This window comes from Protopterus annectens, chromosome 16.part0 (assembly GCF_019279795.1).
Source record: "Protopterus annectens isolate FY-2018-M chromosome 16.part0, PAN1.0, whole genome shotgun sequence".
Taxonomy (NCBI): Eukaryota; Metazoa; Chordata; order Ceratodontiformes; family Protopteridae; genus Protopterus; species Protopterus annectens.
The window spans coordinates 30,235,309-30,259,101 of record NC_056750.1 but is presented as its reverse complement, the minus strand read 5'-3'; the positions used below and the strand labels follow the sequence as shown (position 1 = coordinate 30,259,101).

Below are 23,793 nucleotides of genomic sequence, written 5' to 3'. Positions count from 1 at the left end.
GAGGCACAGTATACTAACCTCGAAAAAGGGGCATAGCAAAATAAATTTAAAATGGGTGGCGAAAGCCAAACACATTCTGGCTAGGCTTATAAATGCCCTAGGGCAGATAGCCTAGTATAAACCTATGAACCTATGAACATGGATGGGGAGCCTGTTTCAGAAAACTGGTAATCTGTAGGAGACATGCCTGTCTCTCCAGCAGGTCCTATTTATGTCACAGGCAAGATTTAAGTGTTTAGAATGAGTAATTCGGGTGCTTTTTGTTTTGGAGGTCCATCAGAGTTGGGTCTGACTTTGAACTGTATGTCAGGCATAAATCTCCCCTCAAAAACCTGTGGGTGATAGAATACCAATATAGAGCCTTGAGGCGGTCTTCATAGGTCATTTTACTTAAGCCCTGTATTATTTTAGCGAGAAGCCTCTGTGGATGTTCCAATTATTGGATATGTCTGGTTAGGTACATACCAAATGGGGGCATTGTACTCAATGATGGGTCTGATGAATGCAGTGGAACAATGACTTCCTTTTACTTAGATGCCATACCTTTCTTTATAACTTGTGCAACATAAATTATTTCCTCACTACTGTAGATACGTGATAGCCAAAGGCTAGATTACTGTGTATGCCCCTAAGTCCCTGACTACTTGGTCAATTCTCAGTATGATAGTTACCAGGGTTGGATGACTTCCCGAAATATACTATTATGTTTTTCTTCGCATTTAGTTTTAGTCCATGGCTCTGACACCAGTTGTTTGTCCGTGTCAGGCCCTCCTGGAGAACATTCATGTCAGTGCGGGATTCAGTGAGAGCTCCTAATTTGCAGTCATTTGCAAATTTAGTCAACCAGCGACCACTGACATTGCCTTGACTTCAGAAAAGTAAATGCCAAGAAGGAGTGGTCCAAGGACTGATTCCTGAGGGACTCCACTTGTAATTGGCATCATTGTAGAGGTGGATTCCCCAATTCTAACTTCCAGTTGGCTATCCACCGGGTGACATGCACGTTTATACCTGACCTCCTGAATTTGTCAACAATGCCTGAGTGGAGTTTTGTGTCACATGCCTTGGCCAGGTCATAGTAAGCAGTGTGAACCATTTTGCCCTCATCCATTGCTTTGGTGACCTTAAAGAAGTTCACCAGGTTGAGTAGGCATGATCTGCCCTTGAAAAAACCAAACTGGGTTGGGTCCAGTGTCTGGAGGTTTGCTGTATCACTGTTTATCATTTTCCATGATATTTCTTTCCATGACTTTATATACAAGACTAGTGAGACTTATAGGTCTGTAGTTTCCAGGGTCTGTAGATGGCCTACTTTTGTGCAGAGAGATAATTTTGCTGTTCTCCATTCATGAGGCACAAAGTCTGTTTGGAGGCTGTAGTTAAATAGCAATTCCAGAGGCCCTGGTGGGTCATGTTTCATGCTATTTAGAAGGCATCCTGCGATATTGTCTTTGCCTGTTGATGCAGTGTTATTGGCCTTACAGAGAGCATTAAGGACCTGTTCCCTAGTGATAACTGGGAGAGTTATATTTTATGGTATTTCCTGAAGGAAGGTTGAGGGGGAGAGAGGGGTAAAATTGGAACTGAATTTATCGGTCAGTAGATGCTATATCTTCTGGATCAGTATAGGTGGCTCAATTTGCAATGAGCTCTGCACACAATTGTGCATTGCCTTTGAGGTTTCAGACATGGCTAAAGAATGCCTTGTGGTTGTCCTTGGCCTGGGAGGCTAAATTCACCTACAATTTGGCTGTAGTAAACTTTTATTTGTCCTCTGAGATGTTTTAGTTTGATGAGAGTGTTCTTATCCTGCGGGGTGCTGCACCTCCTAATTTTGCCATGATTTTCTTCCTTCTGTTACACAGTGTATTGATTATGTGATTCCACCAGGGGGGCTCGTTTGTTGAATTAGTTCTCTACTTCTTCCTGGTGGGTTTAGCTGCCTCTATGCAGCTATTAACATGCTTGTACAGGGTGTCTGTGAACAGTTCTGCATAGGCAGCAGTGTTCTCAGGGTTTATGGGGGCTTGAAAGTTTGCCAGGTTATCACTTAATAGCAGGAAGTTAGCCTTAGAGTAGTTCCTGAATATTCCAGGTTTAGCTGGGGGTTCAGGTTTTATTTTTACTTTAAAGGAGACCATTTTGTGGTCTGACCTTACCAGGGGAGATATTACAGTAGGGGTGTACAGCACTCTCCCATATTAGTGAGGACCAGATCCAGTATGGCTGCACCCCTTGTCGGTGTATTGACTATCTGATTCAGGGAGTTTGTGTTTACAAAATCCAAGAATCTCTGTGCTTGTGCATTTGGTGTCTTAGTTAATAATGACGTAATTAAAGTCGCCCTTGAATATTGTATTGGGTTGGATGGTTAGTATTTCCAGTAAATTTAAATACATGGTATGGGTTGACTGGGTCATAGAGGGAGACCTGTAGCTGGCAAGGAAGTGATACTGGATTTTGCCTGTGGTGATTTTAACATAGAGCAGCTCAAGTGCATTGTTCTGTTTGACCAGCCTTGAGGTATATTTATTTCTGATGTAAATAGAGATACCGCCACCTCTGTTCCCTGTCTGTGTTCTGTGTAGTAGCTGATCTAAATGTGTGGAAGACATTATAACTTTGCATTGTTAGTGTGCTCTCTGTGGATTTAAACCACGTCTCCGTGACCGCACAGACATCAACATTCTCTAGGGTGAAGAGAGCTTCTAGGGAGTGGAGTTTTTGTTTGGACTCCTAACGTTGAGCAGTAATACCTTTAGATTTTCTTGGTTCTGATTTGCTATGTCAGAAGTGCTTTCAGTTTGGCATTGCCTAAAAAGGCACTATAGGTAAGACAATGTTTTAGCCAATATTCAAAAGCCTAAAGGGGGAGAGGTGCAGACCATCTCTGGCAAAGCACCGTGGTCTGTTGACCATCTCTTTCCAAGCTGAAAAATATTGCACCCCCTTAGAATGACACCAGATACTAAGCCAATTTCTTAAAGTCAGTTATCTTTTGTTCATATTGTGGCATCATCCGTGGAGAAGGTAAAATGCTGCTCAATGCTAGGCTCATACCAGCCTGAGACACATATTCCGAGAGCTTCATGATGTCTCTCTTCATATAGTTTAGTGAGGCATGTCTCTGGTCATTTACTCCCACACGGACTATGACTGAGTCATACTAGTATTTGTGGTCCAGTGACCTGAGTGCGTGTGTAATGTGGCAGATCATAGTCCCTGATAAGCAGTTGACATGACTTTCTCCTTACTCAGCCTAGTAAGAGGGACATGAGTGTGTCTCACGATGGAGTCTCCAATGACCAGAATATTGGATTGTGTGGTGGCTTGCCTTATGGGCTTAGTCGCATCTCATGAAGCTTCTACTTCTGTGTGTTGATTTGAAAGAGTGCATTTGCGGCTGGTGAGGGTATTTCTTATGTGTATTTCATCTAAGAGGACTTTGCGGTTTAGGAAAGTTACATTTAAGTGCCTCAGCATATGTTGGTCTGTATATCTGCTTTGAATTGTGTGGAGAACCAAACAATCTGGAAACACACCTTTGCATCACAAAATGACTTTAATGCAGGCAGAAATAAAAAGCAAAGCTTTCGAGACAAGCTCTTTCTCAATGCTCAACAGAATAAAATGTCATCAAAATCTATTAAATACTAGGGTTCCTATTATATGATCGAAGACACAATCCTTGGAATGCGTCTTGATAAAACTTGAAAGTACGAAACAACAAAATAGCGAAATGCCGCCGCCATTACTTTGCCGTTTTCGTCACTGTAGTGGGATCTTGGAGTTGATATATTTAAGTAAGGGTTTATGTAATGTTTTGATGGTTTTTATTTTATTTATTTATTTATTTATTTATTTTTGTGGGGGGGGGGGGGTTGCTGCTCCGAGTGTTCGGGATTGTAAGCTTTTGCTCACATGGGGTCGATAAATCAGCATTTGCTTTTTTAAGTGTTCGATGATTTAACATAGACCCAAATACTATACATTTACATCAGTTAGCCAATAATACAAAAACAACAATAAATCAATCAGTCATGCAAATTAAGATCAATCAAGTAACTAAGTCAGCCAAAAAATTTTTTTAACCATTTAAATACACACTCAGATTTCTAAAAAAAAAACAAAACCGGTTTTATGTTGTGAGTTCAGTCCTGGTAATACATCCACCCTGAAATAATTTATCCACTTATATTCTAAAAACTCTGTTTTTTTTCAATTGTTTCCCCCTCTAATATCAGTAAAACTTTTTGTAAAACTGTAAATTTAAACCTATGGTTAGAGCCTTTTTGAGAAATATGCTTATATAAGGCATTAGTATTAATACTTCTACATATATCTGAAAGATGAGAACTAATACGTTTCTTAAGTTTCTGATTTGTCTTCCCTATATAAAAATGGTCACAGGCCTCACAATTAGCAAGGTATATGGCATTTTCTGTAAAGCAGGTAGCATATGTCCTAAAGATAAATTCAGTTTTTGTTACAGGATGTATAAAAACTAGCTCCATATTTAATTTCACTACAAAAAACACAATTATAACATGGTATTTAGCCTTCTTTCTTTATATTGGTACATACTTTTCTAGACGTATCTTTATAACAGAGCATCTGTTTCAAATTTCTCTCTCTCCTGTAGTAGAGGTTCCATATCAGAGGCCACTGCCATCTACTTAGATTTTGTTCTACAGCTTCTTGCTGAAAAGAACGGTTTTATTTTAGATTCACTCTGTTTTTTTTTTAAGAAAAATAAAAGAAGTTTATGTGAATGAACAAAGCATTTTGGTAACTATTGACGTTAAAGCAAAGCCCTATACACTGTTTTACCACACATGTACTGTATTGAAGTAGCTACAGAGGCTTATAGCAGAAATAACAGTGCTACACAAGGGTAAACTGAATGCTTGGGAAAGCTACTAGACTTGGTGCTGAGTTACAGTTTTTTCAGTTTCAATGGCCAGGCTTACAAAAAGATGAGGGGGATAGCTATAGGTGCGACTATGGCCCCCTAGCCTGGCCACTGTAGCCTAAGGCAAGTGGGAGGAGGAATTTGTACTGCAAAGTGAATACCAGAGATTTATGACCAGCTACTTTCACTTTATTGACAATTGTATTCTTAGTCTGGCAAGGTGATAAATCTAAACTCACTGAGTTTATCCACTACATCAGTAACTCCATATTCTTCCTGAAATGTGCCACTTCCATCAGCTCGGAGTCAGTGCAGTTCCTTGATATGACTGTGTCAGTATTGATAAAGGCAGAGAAAAATTAATTAGTAACTTGTACAGGAAACCAACACGAGTGAGCTACTTACTTCACAGAGACAGTATGCATCCAGTAAAAACTAAGCACAATGTAATAAAATCACAAGGCTGCAGATTAGTACACATTTCCACAGATTTGGCCCCTTTTTGAGAAAGATGAATGATCTTGAAAATTATGTCTTAACCAGAGGATGTGACTCAAATATGTCACGTGATCCTGGATCCCATTAGAGATTCTAAAACTTAGTGACCCTATGTAGAATAGGCCTTTTGGTAGAATTGTACAACTAGGCCATCCTAACCCAAAAGAAGAAAAAAATTAAGGACAGTTGCATTCTAACTTACACCTGTGATTTCAATACAATTAAAGGCGTTATTAAAGAGAACTAGGCCAGCCTCACTGACAGTCAGCAGCTTGTAGCAGTTTTAGGAGATCATACTACTTTTTTATACAAAAGGAGCAGAAGCACACATAACTATCTGGAAAAGAAAACTAAGAAACACCAGGCTAACATGAGCACTAAAATCTGTGGGCCACCGAACTGCACATTCTGTGAGTACTTGATGGAGTGCGACTCATTTCAGTGCCCCTGTCTTAGAAAGATGGTGGGAATCTTCAGCAGGTGATAACTGTAATACTGAAAAGTTGTATATAGGGCCATGTGCAATGACTGCTCCTGCATTTTATGTGGGTAAGACTATGAATAAACTGAAAAGGAGTATTTCAGGTCATCTTTCTAACATGAGACGTAAATGCCATTGGAACGCCTTATCCAAACACTTATTAGAGCACCCCAGATATTCTGGTTTTAAATTTATCATTCTGGACTGTGTGGAGATGGGTGAACTTGAAGGGGATGTCAGTGGTTAGAGAAAACAGAACTATGCTGGCATTTGAAATTAAATGCATTAAAAAAAACAGGGTTTAACTGCTATTGCTCTATTAAGAGTATATTGAATTTATGTAAGCTGCCACACAATCTGTAAAGGTGTTTTAGGGAATTTGTGAGGAAATATTTATGTACTAAAAGTACCAAACATAATAAAAAATGACATGTGGAATGTGTATAAATATATATGTTTAGTTACTCTGACCTCAATACTGATTTGATTTGATTTAGTACACTCTTTCATCACACCAAAGATTTAAATGGTAGATTCAAAACACATTTCTTCATGCCTCTTTTCCCATAAAGTTTTGTTGTAATTCCTATATTTAGCACACTGGTGCATGCTCATGCACAATCCTGCACACTTTTATACATTACTAGTTTACTTCAGCCAGAGTTTTCTGTATTTTTTGTGGGTTTTTTTCTTCTTGTTTTCATTGTATAAGCATTTTGGGGGGGCTATAAACATGTAAACTGTCATGACAGGTGTTTTTTTATCTCGACTGTAAAGCACTGACATTTCTCCGAGTTGTAAATAACTTAGTTTTTATGAACACTAATACATATGGATGGATGCTTATTAGCTATTATTACACAGATATATATTTATAGTTATAGTGTTCTAATTAGATAATGTTTATGGTTAGAGAGTGTTGTGTGTTCTTTCTTGTATCTATCTAGTTAGCTCATTTTAGTTAACTACTTATCAATATGATTTATATCTTGTCACAGACCTAATGAAGGCTTTATTGCATTAGTTAGCTGAAAGCAATTTTAGTTAAAACTCAAGTGTTTTTATATGTATGTTGTGCTTTTCTTAATACCTGATTTTGAAATGTGGATTGCAAATAGATAGGTGGTGTTTTCCTTAACTAGGATTTAATTTGATCTAATCAGTAATAGTGTGTGGGGAAGGCGGCCGCAGTGATGCAGCGGTTAGCGTTGCCACCTCACAGCAAGAGGTTCTCCGGTTCGATCTTCGGCTGGGGTGCCTTCTGTGCGGAGTCTGCATGTCCTCCCTGTGATCGCGTGGGTTTCCTCTGGGTGCTCCAGTTTCCTCCCACATTCCAAAGACATGCTTTAGGTGGACTGGATATTCTGAATTGGCCCTGGGCATGCATTCATGTGTGTGTGCGCCGGGTTGGCAACTCGACACCGAAAAACTCCACTGCCAGTCCTGAGCGGACAGGTGATCTGCTGTGGCGAGCTCTAACTGGGAAAAGCCGAAAGAAGAAGTAACAGTGTATGGGGGTGGGTACTTCCTGTTCTAAAATGCACTTTTACGGCCCTGTTTATATTGTTTGCCTGGAACAGGCTGGTTTAAAATTAAAAAAAATACATATATTTTCCACACCTACTCCTATGTGTATAAAAGCTGATATGTTTAACACTGTAAAATATTTCTAATTATTTTTTTTTTTGTTACTGAGGATCACTTGTCTGTGTTGAATATAGGCTTGTCTCTTTGGACCACGACCTGGGTTTTGTGATTTTTTTGAAGATGTTCTTCATGTTTCACTGTTGCGGTCATTATATTTGTGTTATTTGCTTGCAGGTAGCCCTCAGTCGGCCTGATTAACAAAGTCTTGGGTCCTGCATTGGTTGCTGTCCCTTCTTCCATGACATAGGTCATCAGGGGTTTAAAACATGCAGCCGACGCCATTACATCAGTCTTTCTTGCCGTGCGGTGCCCGAAGCAGAAGTAGTTTTCAAGTGCTGTTCGGCCGACTCATGAAATTTCCATTTTCGAGTTTCAGAACCGAAGTCTTCAACTAAAGCTAAGTACTCCGTTGGGGAAACTTTTTCTTGCTCCTTATCGATGCCAACTGGTACCAGAAGAGGAAAAGGGACAAGGTTTCTACTCAAGACTTTTCCTGGTACCCAGAAAAGGCAATTCATGGCATCCTATCCTGGACCTGTCTACTATAAACACCTTTTTGGAGATTCCAAAATTCAAGATGCTGATTCTTCACCAAATTACTTCCTATGCTAGGCAAAGATGCCTGGTTGGCAACAGTAGAAGCATACCTGCACATCCCAATCAGGGAATCTTGCAGATTCAGTTCTCTGCACTGCCCTTTGGCTTATCTACTGCACCCAGGGTATTCACAAAGTGCCTAGCTCCAGTTATTGCATTTTGCAGGCAAAGAAATATTCAAATATACCCACACCTGGACGATTGTCTAATTAAGGCAGAAAGCCAGGGCATACTTTTGAATCTTCTGGCCTTTGTAAAAAGGGTTCTAACTTGTCTGGGGTACACCATAAACGAAAATCACACCTGGTACCCTGTCAAGAAATTATATTCCTGGGAGCAAGCTTGAATACAACTTCCCAGATGGCCTACCTCACGCCAGAGAAACAAAATCATTTGACAACCTACTTCAAACAAGTGGCCACAAAAACCCTGCTATCTGCACGACAAATACTGCAAACCATGGGGTTCATGGCCTCCTGCATTCTTCTAATTCCATATGCAAGACTGCATATGAGGAAACTACAGTGGTATCTAAAAAGCCTATGGTGTCAACATTCTCAGGATCTAGAAGCAATGATTCCTATCATACCTTGCCTATGCCTAGAGTTCCTTTGGTGGGCAGAGGCCTGTCACCAAAACAAGGGACTACCTTTCACACCACCCCCTGCTGCCCAAACCCTAACAAACGCATCCGACTATGCATGGGGAGGCTCACTTGGCAGGGCAGTGCATTCAGGGCAAATGGAACCCGAGTCAGATGCACCTACATATCAATCAAAAAGAAATGTTAGCTGTACAGAATTCACTGACAGCCTTCAAGGGCAACATTCCTCCAGGACAGTTATTGGTAAAGACAGACAACGCCACTGTTATGTGGTACATAAACAAGCAGGTGGGAACTCACTAGTATCCTCTCTGCAGACTAGCCATGGTTCTGTGGAACACAGCCTTGAGCTACCAAGTGCATCTACAAGCTAAATACCTGCCAGGCAAGCTAAATTCACTGGCAGACGACCTAAGCAGAAATCTCATGGACCCACACAAGTGGAAACTGGAACCAAAGATATTCAACATTTTGGGAAACAAATGGGGGAGCCCAGAGATAGACCTGTTTGCCACCCTCAGAACTACCAATTGGACAACTTCTGCACAAGGACTTACCACAGCCAAGCTTGGAAAGTAGATGCCCTGTCCTTCACCTGGGAAAGCATCTCAGTTTATGCTTTTCCCCCTCTGCCTCTCCTACCAAAGTTCTGCTAAAGATCAAACAGGACAAACCAAGGACAATACTGATTGCACCAGACTGGCCATGCCAACACTGGTACCCCCTCTTGCACAGTATGTCACTGCTGGATCCATGGCACCTGCCTCAGACCCCTTCCCTGCTGCCAAGCAGGAGGGCCAGATTCTGCACCCCCAGCTTCAAACCTTGAACCTTGCAGCTTGGCTAATTCCCTCAGCTCTCCAATAGCATCACTCAGTAAGCAGGTGCTCGATGTCATTCTGGAGCGCAGAAGGCCTTGTACTAGAAAATCCTATGCTGAAAAGTGGAAAAGATACTGCGCCTGGAGCCAGACGCAAGGGATGAGCACAACATTGCCCAGCTTACCACATATTCTTCAATACTTAACAGAGATGCTCCACAAGGGCCTTTCCTTCTCATCAATTAAAATTCATGCCTCAGACATTATAATACTGAGCCACCCCTCTTCTCTCACCCCCTGCTGAAACAATTCCTCAGAGGGGCCAAAAATTTAAGACCACCCAGGAGAGCCCCTATTCCAGCCTGGGACCTTAACTTTGTATTGGAAAAACTCACTCTACCTCCTTTTGAGCCAGCTGCAACTGCAGAATTGAAATTCCTTTCTTGGAAAACTGCTTTCCTTCTAGCCATCATTTCAGCAAGAAGAGTGTCTGAACTTCAGGCCCTCATGGCAGTGGAGCCCTTCATCATCTTCCATGCTGACAGGGTGTCCCTCAAGACCAATCCTTCCTTTATTCCCAAGGTGGTATCCAGTGTGGCCCTTAATCAGTCCATTCATTTGCCTCCCTTTTTTCGTAATCCACAGAACAAAGGAGAACGAATACTGCACTCTTTGACGTGCACAGACGACTAAGATTCTATTTGGTCAAGACTAAGCCTCTCAGAAAAACTGAACAGCTGCTAGTTGCCTTTGCTGCAGGGGCAGAGGGTAAGATCATTTCAAAGCAAACCATTTCTAAGTGGATAGGCCATTGCATTCTTTTCTGCTATAAGCAACATGGAAAACCTACCCCTCAGGGTATAAGATCACATTCCACCAGGACTGCATCTACCTCTACAGCCTTTCTCAGAGGTGTCCCTACCAGGGACATCCTAGAAGCTGCTATTTGAAGCTCTGTACATACCTTTACCAAGCATTTCCACTTGCCTTTGTTTTCTAAATCCAGAGCTGGTTTTGCCACTGCAGTCTTGCAGGGCTTAATAAGTGCTCCTAATGCTCTCTAACTTCCTCCTCCCATCCTTAGCTTTGGGAATCTACCCAAATGTAATGACTGCAACAGTGAAACACGAAGAACATGGTACAATTGTGTACACTTACCGTAAATGTAGATGTTCGAGTGTATTCACTTTTGCAGTCCTGGTTACCCTCTCTCCAGCCCCCTGACTTTTTTTTTGGCTATATCTTTCTTCTTGTTTAGTGTATTTCAGCTTTCTGGTGTATTTGCTTTTTGTTGGAGGTGTAACCTTTATATATGTATAATTGCTTCCCATTATGGGGGCACCTGACATCTGGGGCAAGAAAAACTGATGTAATGGCATCGGCTGCATGCTTTATAACCCTGACTACCTGACGTCATGAAAGATGAGACAGCATCCGACGCAGGACCCAAGACTTTGATATTTAGGCCGGCTGAGGGCTACCTGCAGGCAGGTAACCCAAATGACTGCAACAGTGAATACACTCGAACATCTACATTTATGGTAAGTGTACATAACTGTACTTTATAGGTCCCCAACCATGTTCCAAGACACTCACTCCATGTTCCTAAGCACCCTGGAGAATATTAGGGTCCAACCTAACACTCTCATACTGGGCAACTTCAACTACCCCTCATTAATTCCAATGCACTGGACCAGCTCTTTCTTACCCCCACTAGAGGTAGCATCATCCTTGACCTGGTCATTACTAACATGGGCAACCATTGCTCTACAGCAGTAGTCACCTCCTCCCTAGTTAGATCTGACCACAAACTAATCACCTTGGAAATCCACCCCCACTGCCCGCAAAAGTAAACACCATGAAAAACTTCTCCAAAGCTACCTTTGGGCTCCTAAGAACAGAGGTGGCTAACTTCATGGCACCCATACAAATAGAGAATATTTGCATGACCACCGAATCATACACCAGTGCACTGCATGAACACATACACAAATGCATGGATCTCGCCATACCCAATAGAACCAAGATGCTCTCCTCCAAAAAAAGAAAGCTAATGTGGTGGTCCCCTGCCATAAACAAACTCTACAACAGAAGGAGGAAACCGATGCGGAGTAAGGTGAAGTCCCAAGACTGGAAAAACTCCCTTATCGGCCTCAACAAAAAGTTGAGATCCCTCATCAAAGCCTCTAAAGCTAGCTATGAAAACAGAATTCCAGCAGCTAGCAAAGATGTCCACAACACTTTCTATAGTTATGTAAAGAACCTCCATGGCAAAACCCAGATTTGCTCTGAGCTACTGCACAATGGTACCTCCTGTACTGAGCCAACAAATATTGCCAGTATACTGGCCGACAGATTCAGTGCCAACTTTACCCCCCCCCCCAAAGGACCAACCACAATACCAGTAGATTGCCATGCACCCAGTTTTACTGCTGCACAGGTTAAAACAGTACTGTCCAAGCCCAAGAATTCAGCTTCTATGGGACCTGACAATATCCCTGTCTGTGTTCTGCATGAACTACAAAGTGAACTGGCACCTCACCTGTGTGCCATGTTCATTCACAGTCTCACCTCAGGCTTTGTCCCTACTGAATGGCACACTGCTATAGTCATCCCTCTCCACAAAGGAGGAGCGACTACAGACCTGGGGAACTATCGCCCCAGTAGCCTGACAAGTCTGATATGCAACGCTATGGAACGCATCATCATGGACCTAATAAACAAGGATATAGGGAATCTCCAAACTCTGAATCCTACACAGTTTGGTTTTGTGAAGGGTAGATCATGCCTGCTCAACTTGGTTGACTTCTTTGAGTCGGTCACCAGAGCTGTGGATGAAGGCAAGGTGGTTCACACAGCCTACCTTGATCTGGCCAAGGCCTTTGATACCATTCCCCACTCAGGAATCATAGAAAAACTCACTAAGCTAGGCATCAACTCCTATATCACTAGGTGGGTTGCAAACTGGCTCACAGATAGAGCCCACAGTGTGAAAGTAGCTGACTCCAAGTCAGACTGCTGACCAATCACGAGTGGAGTCCCACAGGGATCAGTCCTGGGTCCTCTCCTGTTTGGTATCTACTTCTCAGAAGTCCAGGCCAACACGAAGGGACTCTGGCTGACAAATTTCGGAGATGATTGCAAGTCGGGAGCTATTATTAACTCCCCAACTGATGTTGACATCCTACAGAAAGGCCTCACTGAGACCAGCGACTGGTGTCATAACCATGGCCTTAAGCTCAATGCCAAAAAATGTGTCGTCATCCCCTTTGGGAAAAACCCAGTTCCCATGAACTACCACATTGATGGTAGTCCATTGAACACAGAAGGTGTTAAAAGAGATCTGGAAACACAGGTTGACAGCAACCTCTCTTTTAACCACCACATTGCCACTGTGGTCAGAAAGTCCTTCTATGTGGCACATCTCATTACTAAGGGTTTTGCATCCAGGAAGAAAGAGGTCATGGTCTCCCTCTGCTCTTCCCTCATTAGGCCAGTCATCAAGTACAATGCCACATTTGGCATGTATCTCACTAGACACCTGCAACAACTGGAGAGGCCACAACAGTACCTCACAAAGAGGATCCTAGTCCTTTAAACTCTTGTCCTATATGAACAGACTCAAAAACTTCAGCTATTCTCCGTCTCATATCGCCTACTTAGAGGTGAGCTCTGCTTGACTTACAAAGCCATGTCTGACCCAGCTCTGTTAGAAGTGCTACATCTAAAGAAATCCCAGTCCGTCTGCACCACACACTCCAGAGACCTCATTACCACAATCAACAGAATGTGCTGGAGGGACAGGTTCATAGCCCAGAGACTGCTCATGCTATGGAACAGACTTCCCATGCATGTCAAACAGAGCACCTCACTGTCCCTTTTCAAGAGAAATCTTGATGAGTGGATGGGAAATAGAAAATTCACCCCAGGGATCACTCCAGTGGCTCTACTCAACAGAGACACTGGGAACTAAGGTCGGGTGGCACAATGACAGGGTAATCCTATGGGCTGGGCTTGTAAAGGCCCCAGGGCCATTAGCCTAGTATGCACCTATGAACCTATTACTTGTTTGCAGTGTGATTGTCATATCTTCATTGTTTGTTGATTTGCAGGAGATGTGCTTGTTTGCTAATGGTTAGAAACACCGGAAGTAGCCATGCATATGCTGTTAATGTATAAGGTAATACTTTACACTAACACTCCTCTGCCTGAGTAGGGTTTATATGTATGTATGTGTATATATATATATATATATATATATATATATATATATATATATATACATACAGAGAGAGAGAGAGAAAAATCACTTTCTCACCAAGCATCATCAGGAGCCTTTCGCAAATTCTGCTGTCACATGTTTAGTGCCATAATAGGGAAGCTGTCCACCACCTGCAGCCTTCAAGTTTTTGCTGGCATCTCCTTGAACCTTGTCCCCACTCAGCTTCTGCTTAATGGTAGGAAAAGTTGGGGTGTTTAACATGTCACAAGCAAGTGGACTTTATAAATCTACAAAATAGTTTGAAAAGTAGATAATAAAGGGACTGCATCTCCATGTCCACTTAATGATTTGTGATTACTGGTATTGAATTATTTTTGAAGCTATTGTGTAGGGAATTTCTAGGAATTTTGATTTGAAATAGCTACCTGATATTTGGATGTTTTACGTATACCTGCTAAACATGCAACTACCTTGTGTAACGATGTTTTCTCCTAGTCATTCTGTCAAATTGCTGTTTTTTTCTCTGTCTGTATTAAATACCTGATTCCTGTCTTAGCAGTAACTCATTTGCCGTAGATTTTGAATATGACATGTGCTTCCTGCAGGTGATGGAATTCCTAGGTCTACAAGCTCTATAATCATTCGAGCCCAGAAGGTGTTTGACCCTAATAACTACAAAGGCAGGTTAGTGTGTACACTGTTTTCTTTAATGTGAAATAATTACCACATTCAACAGCATTGGGTATTTGTGGTCTGACATAATAAATACTTAAAAAATGCCAAAAGAATCTGGAGATGAAGATAGCACCAAAATTATGGATACTAAATCCTTCTGTCAGAACTGCATTTCTGTAAATGTGCATGTTGTGTTTGCTTTAACTTAATTAGAAGTGATTTTAATGAAATTTAACTTGATTCTCCATGCAAGTTGGTGTCTTCTGTGTTTTAACTGAAGTAGCAGGTACTTGTTTTAAATAGAAGAAGCATTTAACTGGTATATAGTAGTGCAGGTGAGTTTTCCTACAGATAATCATAACAGCAGCATTGGTTTATAGGCTCTGAAAGCGATTAAAATCATGCTGCCATTGAATTTTAGATGACTAGTATGCTGTTATTAAAAAAATGTCTTTAATATTTAAATAAGTGTTTTGCTTTATAAAACTCTGCTTTCTATTCTTTGTTCACCAAGTGTAAGTTGTGATGCTCTTAACTTGTGCAAAACATTTCAGGTAGGCATTTCTCTGCTGTCTGAGATCCAGAAAAATGTTTGATAGATGAGAAATTTGTTTGTATGTATTGTAGGAATGACAGTGCATTGTAAAAGTTAGGCCATTTTCTGTTCCCTTATGTGCAGTGCTGTAAATTTATATTGACAGATTTTCACATCAGTAGATTCCACTCTTGTCATAGATTTACATAAACAGATGGAGGAAGAAAGAATGTTTGTCAAATTTCTATTTTCAAACTTGGTAATTAAATACAGATTTCTGTAAACATCAAAAATATACAACCAAACAATGACAAAATGTTTACATTTATATAACATTTGAATACATACTTGAGAGAAGGAACCAAAAATGAACTTGATACCAACATTCTAATAAAATTAATAAGCAATCCTATAAGGATCTGGCAATAAAGATATAATTGCATAAAACTGTTAATATTTGTACAGTTAGGAGCATGAATTTATTGAAACAACCATAAGTTAAGAGAAGGAACGTGACCACCAAATGCACTGTAATGGAATTCAAGCCAGGAGAGCTAGAAACCTAACGAAGGCTTCATTTCATGAGAGGATTTGAAAGCGAATGGCTGAGATACAGAAACCAGTAGCGCATTGCAGTGAGCAGAATTGTGTGACAAGATGCACCATGTATGGTGGGTCTGATTCAGAGAGAGAACACAGCATTGTTGTCGAAGCAGGTGAAAGTGAGCTGTTATCATAATATGCTAATGACCTTATATAATATGGAAAAGAACAACATTATGCAGCATTATGCTAATGAGTCCCATTGCAAATTAAATGAGGGTAAACAATGTGGCAGAGCAATTCAGAAATTATAAAAATTGCTCGATGAGTTGGAGCTGCCATGCCAGTGAGCTTGTCCACCAAAATCTCTTAATGAACAGGGAGATGGACTACACTATAGTGCCTGTTGTAGAAGCTGCCATAGCCAAACAGCATATGTTAGAGGCTATTCTCACAGCCAGTGTTCATTACAGGGCACACTATCACCCTCCACATTACAGAAGGTTCTGTCCACACCTAACATACCATCACCTCCATGGCAAGAACATAGTCAACCACTGTTCTGTGGACAGAATGACCATGTGGCAGTCCTTGCATGGAATCTCATGGGGCACGTGGAATACTAATCCCTGTGGACATTAACCTGTGTGTAGCTTTGACTGTTCTTGCTGCAGAGAGCTTGTAGTAGCAGTCAGAGGTATGGTTGCTGTTTCCTACTCATCTGCCTTGAGAGTACTGTTACAGTTCTTGGATTTGATGCTGCGGCATCTGGTGGAGCATATGTGGTTTCCAAGGATCCCGTAGAACAGAAATAACATTATGCAGGCATTCTTTAAAATAACATATTTCCTTTAGTTCCTGGGGGCCATTAACCTCACCCACATTGCTGTTAAGACCTCAGCTGGTCCATGATGACGATGTTACATCAGCTCTAAGGGGTTCCACTCCTTCACAGACGAGCGCTGTGCAATACACTGGATATTGTATATAGTGTGTCTGTGCACCGCCCTGGCATTTCACACAGTTCCCACACCTGGCTCACATCTATCCTTTCCCAGCATGTTGCGTAGGTTGACCTCCCAGAGGAACATCGTATTGGTGATGCCAGATATGTCCTGGATTTTTAGCTGATGACACTTATACAAAACCTACAAAGCATGGCTGATACTCCATCCAGCTGTCCACTGTCACAGATCTGAAACTTCAGTGAGCTTGTGTTCAGATTAATAAAGGCCTGCTTCTGCTGTTTAGATTCCTGTGGTGGTGCACTGCAGTACACTAAAGAGACCTGTAAGCTGTCTGCTGTATGGGAAATTCTGCTTAATATGATCATAAAGAGAAAGCTGGAGCAGGGGTTTGCCACTGACGAACCAGACAGACCAGAGCAAACAGTGAAGGAGGTGCTGGTTGAGCAGCCTTTGGAGCGACTTAGCTGGAGGGAAAGACCCTGTGAGGCAGGAGCAGACACAGTATGCGATGGCAGTGGCAAAGAGGTGTCAGCTAATATAAAGCTTTGGGCTAGATTAGACACGACATAGATTAAAACTGATGCATGCAGCATTGCACACAGGCTGTTCTCTACAATGCACTGAGTGGCCATAATGTGCATCAGACATTGCCTGCTCGTATAGCACAGTTGTGAGGGCCAGGTGCAGTAGTCATTGTATGTACAGGTGGGGAGGGGCACAGTGAACAAAGTGTTGGGGTAGGGATTTACTGTGGATGTGGAAGGTGTGAATAAAGCCAAAGGATTGGGAGGGGTTGGGTTTACAGTTGGGGGTGGTCCTATTACTTCATCGAATGGCCACATTGTCGAATGGCATTTCATCTGAAATGCCATTTGTTTTACTGTTCTGACTGAGATTGTGTTACGTTAGGAATCAGGAAATTTGCCCTTTCCCCACTGTAGTGCAATCTTGGAGTTGGTGTATAGTGAGGGGTTTCAGTGAACGGCATTTCCGATTAAATGCTGTTGAACAATGTGGCTGTTTGATGAAATAACATAGACCCCCACTAAGGGGAGAAGGTGTGCTGCTTCCTGAGAGGAGTTGGTGTGCACAACAGTGGTGGGACATGTTCAGAATGTGTGCCAGGGAGCACTACTTCAGCAAATTTGGTTGCACTGTATTTATGGATATGCGACAAGTTTTCTAGGCCCTCATATATCAAGGGTGCAGACTATGAATGTCCACTGCAATGTCTGTATTACTTCTGAGGAGTAGGACTGGCATGTATGGTGGTGAACCACAACACTGAAGTTACCTGTCTATGGCCTCTGCCAACTTATTATGTACTCCATAATGGCTCATGCTGTGCTTCAGTAGGCACCCCACTGATGGGTGAATTGGATGATGTAGCAGTCTGTGAACATGACTTGACTGATCTGTGTGGCGTACCCACTGTGGAATCAGAGGAATGTCCGACCACGTGCCTAGAGGCAGTGGAAACCACCTTGTGTTTGTCCAGCATGCCAGTGACATGGGCCACTTACTAAAATCTCTTGGGTTCCTCCTCAATCTGGGCATGTGTTACACCTGTCATTTCTGCCATGTCACTGGGGGTATCTACTCTTGCCTGGATTGCTGCCCTGCACATCCCTCGAGTAATGCCCAATGTGGCATCCATCTCATTTAATGACTGGAGACATGGCAGTGATGGCCATCATCCTGCTTGTCTGACCCCCTTGCCCTGCACTGTGTGGATGTGCTGTTGCCCAGTGCATGTGTATGGTCAAGGGACAACTGTCCAACTTGTGAAGTTATGCTGGGCACTGCCTGCCCTCTTAGAGGTTTGGGAAAAGTTCCACAGGCAACTGTCATCGTGCATAGTTGATACTGTGCTTTCCCTAGTCACCCTGACAGTGACACTACACTGTGCCATCTGACTGTGCTACCATAAGGCCACCATCACCATTTGTGTCCAGTGCATAACTGATGTCATCATAGCTGAAAGAGTCAGCTGAACCATCCATTTGTGACATTAAAAATGTGACATTTCCATCATCAAGTGATGCCCCCCACATTATAAATCACCCCTATGCAAAGAATGTAAACATATGTGTAACACACATACCTGTTGTGATATGCTAGTCTGTCTCCATCCCACATGTGCCTGTATAGGAGAGGTGTCATTGCTGGGCATCCACGCGAGTTTGATGCACAGCTCTAAATTGCATTACTGACATAAGGTAATAAACAGCCGGGTGCATCACCATTAGTGATGCAGGAAAGGGTCTGCAACTCCTCTCTGACATTCAGGCCTCCACCAGTTATGTAATGTTCATTCTGACTCCCCTGACATAGGCAACAGTAATTCCTTTGTGGCAGTTAGTGTGGTCAGCAATGGCATGGGCCTTCTAACAGGCATGCAAGTTCATGTTAGTGACCCTTCATTGGACCTGAGAGACTGCTTTGTTGTGGTCACTGACAAAATCAGGCCTAACTTTCCATGTAAATTTAAAAAAGGTTTTCGTTCCATTAATATATTTAAGAAATTCTTCCAAGAATGCCATCATGGCACATTGGGAAAGGAAATATGTGTTTAATACTGAGTTCCATAAATATCTTAAATCTTATTTCAGATTCCAAGACGATGCAAGTATAATTTGGAAAGGGTCCAGAAGCATCTTGGAAAAATTTCTTAAATATATTAATGGAACGACAACCTTTTTAAAATTTACATGGAAAGTTAGGCTTGATTTTATGGAATATTTAGATATTAAACTCATAAAAGACAATACAGAGGAAAGATACATAGCTCAGATATATGGGAAGGAAACTTATTCGAATAGCTTACTGCACTATAACAGTTCACATCCAACACATCAAAAAAGATCTGTGATAAAAGGGCAGATAGTTAAAGCTGCCCGGATGATAACAAAAGATCAAGACTTCATTGAAGAATGTATTAATTTACGGTCTATGTTTAGTGTTGGGGCATACCCTGGCGAATTCATTGATGAAATTGTAGAAGAAGTTAGAATCAAAAGAGACAGAGGTCACTTTAAACCTATTCTACATAGGGAAAACATTTTAAGTGAAATGAGCACACAGGAATAGAGGAAACAACAATAGATAATTATGATTCATACAGAATACAGGATGTAGTTGAAAGAAATAATCACACGTTTTCAGAGGCACTGATTATAACATACAGTGATGACTTTAGACTACTTAAATGGATTTTTGAAAAAAAATGGGTTATATTAAATGAAGAAGAGCTTAGAAATACATTAGGGGTAAAGCCATGCATTGTGAATAGGAGAGGGAAAAACTTAAAAGAATTACTTCAGAATAAAGGGAATTATAGTGAAAGCGTTTTGCACGGCATGAGAAGGTGTGGTGCATGTAAATGGTGCCATAAAATATAAATAAATAATGAATTTATTATAAAAGAGAAAAAATACATGATAAAAGGAAAATACAATTGTGAATCTAAGGCAGTAGTATATTTAAGTAAGTGCAAATCATGTTTAGCTTTCTATATAGGAAAAACGGAGAGAAAATTCTCCCAACGTGTATATGAGCACGAATATGCTGTTAGAAAAATTAATTTATCTAATGCCTTAGCTGAGCATGTAAAAGACCATCCGGGGCACCAATTTATCTACACCATTATTGACAGTGTAGTAATAGATGACTAAAAAGCATGGGGCTTGCTATTAGAACTGAGAGAGCTCGAATGGCAAGTAAGGTTACAATCAGACAGCTGGCCAGGAATCAATGAACGGAGCTGTAGAACTCCAGTTTTGAAGCTTAATGCGTTAAAAAGAAGTAAGATAAAATAAATGTGATTCACAAAGGAAATAAATAGATAATTTATAATGAATCTAGAGTTGAACAAGGTCTTTCTATGCATGAATGGGGCAGCATGGTTTTAAACTGAATACTGTTTTAAATTAGATGTTACTTGATTGAGAGGAAATTATGTCACTATAAGGAATTGTATTCAAAATGGAAATTTTTTTAAAAAAATGATGTCTGAAGAAGTTTGACATTTATTTAAACGAAAGCGCTAACTTTCTAACACAGTTTTATCTTTGGAATAAAGCTTGCGATCATTTTATATTTCTAAGTGTTGATTCGTCTTTGAGGATTTTGCTGATACGTTGCCTTTCTTCTTTGTTTTTTCTTCTTTGTTTTTGCCTGTTTGCTCTTTGGCAAATTTACGTTGGCGTTACAAGCACTGTAATGGCCGCAGCTTTTTTCACAAAGAATTAGGACTCATAACATGGCAATTATGCTAATGAGGCAACTGAGGTTGGATGTCTCTAAATCGCACATTTTACATAATGCATACCAGCCCAAAGCTCTGCAGTGTGGCTTTAACCTGACTGTCAAAGGAATAAATGACTGTGAAGCTCATTGCACAAGCATGTATGGATCGAGAGACCACTGCAGAGTTGTGGGTGTATTAATAAGCTTAGAGTTGCTACAGTGTAACTGCGAACAGATATCTGGGTTGTACAGTTCAAATACATGTAAGCCAGTAGGTCTTTCATACCCCAGATACCACCCTGGCATGTCATTTGTCTGTGCGGATTTGTTACAAACATCGGGCATCGTTGTACTGACCAGTGATTTGGCATCACACAACACCTGCACCATGCATCGACGTGGTTCTGCTGACACTTTCCTCAAGATTGCAACCTGGGAAGTGGCTGAAGCTTCTGAGGGTGCTGACTATGTTGCAGGACGAAAACTCTTTCAATGCTTCCTGCATAAGAACCACCAGGATTGCCTGTTGGGGGCTTCTTATGAGGGTCCCCAGTGAGACCTCATCTGTTTGGTATCTGCTTCTCAGATGTCCTCTTATCAAATCAGTATCTCTTGTTAAAGTACGCAGATCATTGTAAGATGGGAGTCGTCAAGTCCCCGTCTGACATACAATCATTTCAGCAGGAGCTTATACATGTCAGTAGTTGGTGTCCAAAAAAAGTCCTCAAACTCAACACAAAAAATGCAACATTGTCGCATTTGGTAAGCAGCCCTTACAACAGCTTGTAGCATAGTATAACACACCACTTCAAAGTGGAAATGCAGTGAGAAACCTAGGTACTTCTTTTTGAAGAAATCTCCATTTTCATTTCAGGTTGTTTTCAGTCGAGATGGTAATGGTACTTTCAGCATTTGCGAGATGCTTTTTTGTGCAGGCAGTGGTTTTCCAGTGTAGAGATGGTGCATCTGTACACTTAGTTATGTACAATCCTTTCACAGAGCTCCAAATCCTTTCACTTTGTAATGATGCCGCTTTGTTTTTCACAGTTTACATCATCACATTTGTCAGTGATTTAAGACTGTTTTCCTTTACTACTGATCCCTAGAACTGATCACCTTGCCAGAGCTGGCCTTTTGACAGTGATGTGTGACACATTTTGTTTCATTTGCTGCAGCTCTTTGGCCTGATCAGATACACAGCTTTTGACTTGCCTATATATATTGGTTTAGCATTAGAATTGCCTACTGCCATGTGATCGAAACACATAATTTTTCTCATATGTTCTTGATCTTGGACCCATGCCATCATTGTCTGGCTGGTTAAACTTCCACTCCAATCCTGGAAGCTGGACCCCCCTTTCTTTCTCTGGGTTTGGACAAAGTATTGAGTATAGATGCATCCTTGGAGTGATGAAGTACCAGTCAGGGACCCTTCAATGCCAGGGTATACATCTCCCCTTAGTAAATAAACTATACATCAACTTTCTAAAGATACCATAGCAGAGGGTCATTGTTGTTTGCAGGCTGTGGAAGGCTGTGTAATAGCAGAAAATATTGTGGTTGTGATGGATTGTCCTTTGCTGGGTGGTAGTTTTGAGTATGGACGGGGGTAGCAGCATGCCTCAGATTTCTGGTGGTGGTCTGCATTTCAGAAGATCAGATTGCTTAATGGACACCCTACCTGATAGATAATACCAAACTGTTCTAACACAACTCCACAAAATCCAGTCCCTCGCATACTCACCTGGAATTTATTAATATGCAGATGATATCCTAACCTATTTAAAATTGTATAATCTACAGTCATGCTTACTCTGTAACTACTCCTGTTCCTTCTCCTCCTTTTGTCCTTTGTATTCTACCCCTTTTTTATTTCTCTAATTTTTTTGCTTTTTCTTATGTAAATGTGTACATATATTTTGCTTTTCTAAGATTTGTTTGACTTCAAACAAGTAATGTTAATCTCCATGTAAGTGCAGAGTTTCCATCATTCATGTATTTCACGTTTAGCTCAAGGCATATATGCACAGTTTCCCTTATTCATAATTGTAGTATGTTGTTGATGTAAACTTTAATATTTCTGTTCATGTAACCCAGGATGCAACTGGTCATTTATGGTCAGTGATCTATCCTGGTAGAGAAAGATAATTACATTTAAAGATATTGCTACTCTCTGAACCTTAAGAGTAGAACTCGTTTGACAATCCTAGAGGTTGTTTTAACAAAGTGTAGTCCTTCCTTAGTTCTATTTATTTCAGTAGATGTCTTTTCCTTGTTTTAGAAGTGCCTCATTGCTTACTTTTTAAAGTCTGTGCCTATACAGAACACCCCCCCCCCCCCCACACACACACACATCTTTGTACACGAGTTCTGGATGATACAGTGAACATGAGAAAGGTAATCTAATATAAAACTATTCAGAGAAGAGGCATTGAACATCCTTCAATCAAAAATCAGGTCCTAGATTTCTATTGCTGCTTTGTCTACAAGAAGGGGTCAAGTTGGGAAGATACAGACTTGTTCTGGTCACTTTTTTTATTGTTTTAGCCCCAGACAACATTGCTCCATTTTTTTAATAGAGATTCAAATGTTACAATCTGAGTTTGTTCCTTCTCTTCCGTTTTTGTTCATTCAGTGGGTCAGTATCTTTTTCAGCGGATAACTTTCTTAAAAGGCTACATACTCTGTCTTGGCTTCTCTGTAGTGTTACAGATGGTAACGGTAGATGAGAAGGCTTCAGTCCATTTAATATGCAATTCTAAGTCCTTTTTTTCCTGCCATTGTAGGATGATGCTGGTGTCTTCTTCTTCTTTCAGCTGCTCCTCGCCACAGCAGATCAACTCTTTCCATTTCTTCCTGTCCTCTGCATCTTGCTCTGTCACACCAGTCACCTGCATGTCCTCTCTCACCACATCCATAAACCTTATCTTAGGCCTTCCTCTTTTCCTGTTACCTGGTAGCTTCATCCTTAGCATCTTTTTCCCAATATACTCTGCATCCCTCCTCAGCACATGTCCAAACCAATGTAATCTTGCCTCTCTGG

At 41.2% G+C, this 23,793-nt stretch overlaps 1 protein-coding gene across 1 annotated transcript in view; it reads left to right on the top strand.

Moving 5' to 3' along the window:
- TTF1 (transcription termination factor 1) overlaps positions 1-23,793 on the top strand; it is a 280,172-nt gene that overhangs the window by 155,805 nt on the left and 100,574 nt on the right. Inside the window, exon 5 of the mRNA XM_044058464.1 lies at positions 14,387-14,465. Within this exon, the coding sequence (XP_043914399.1) occupies positions 14,387-14,465 (79 nt within the window). The remainder of the gene's footprint in view (positions 1-14,386; positions 14,466-23,793) is intronic.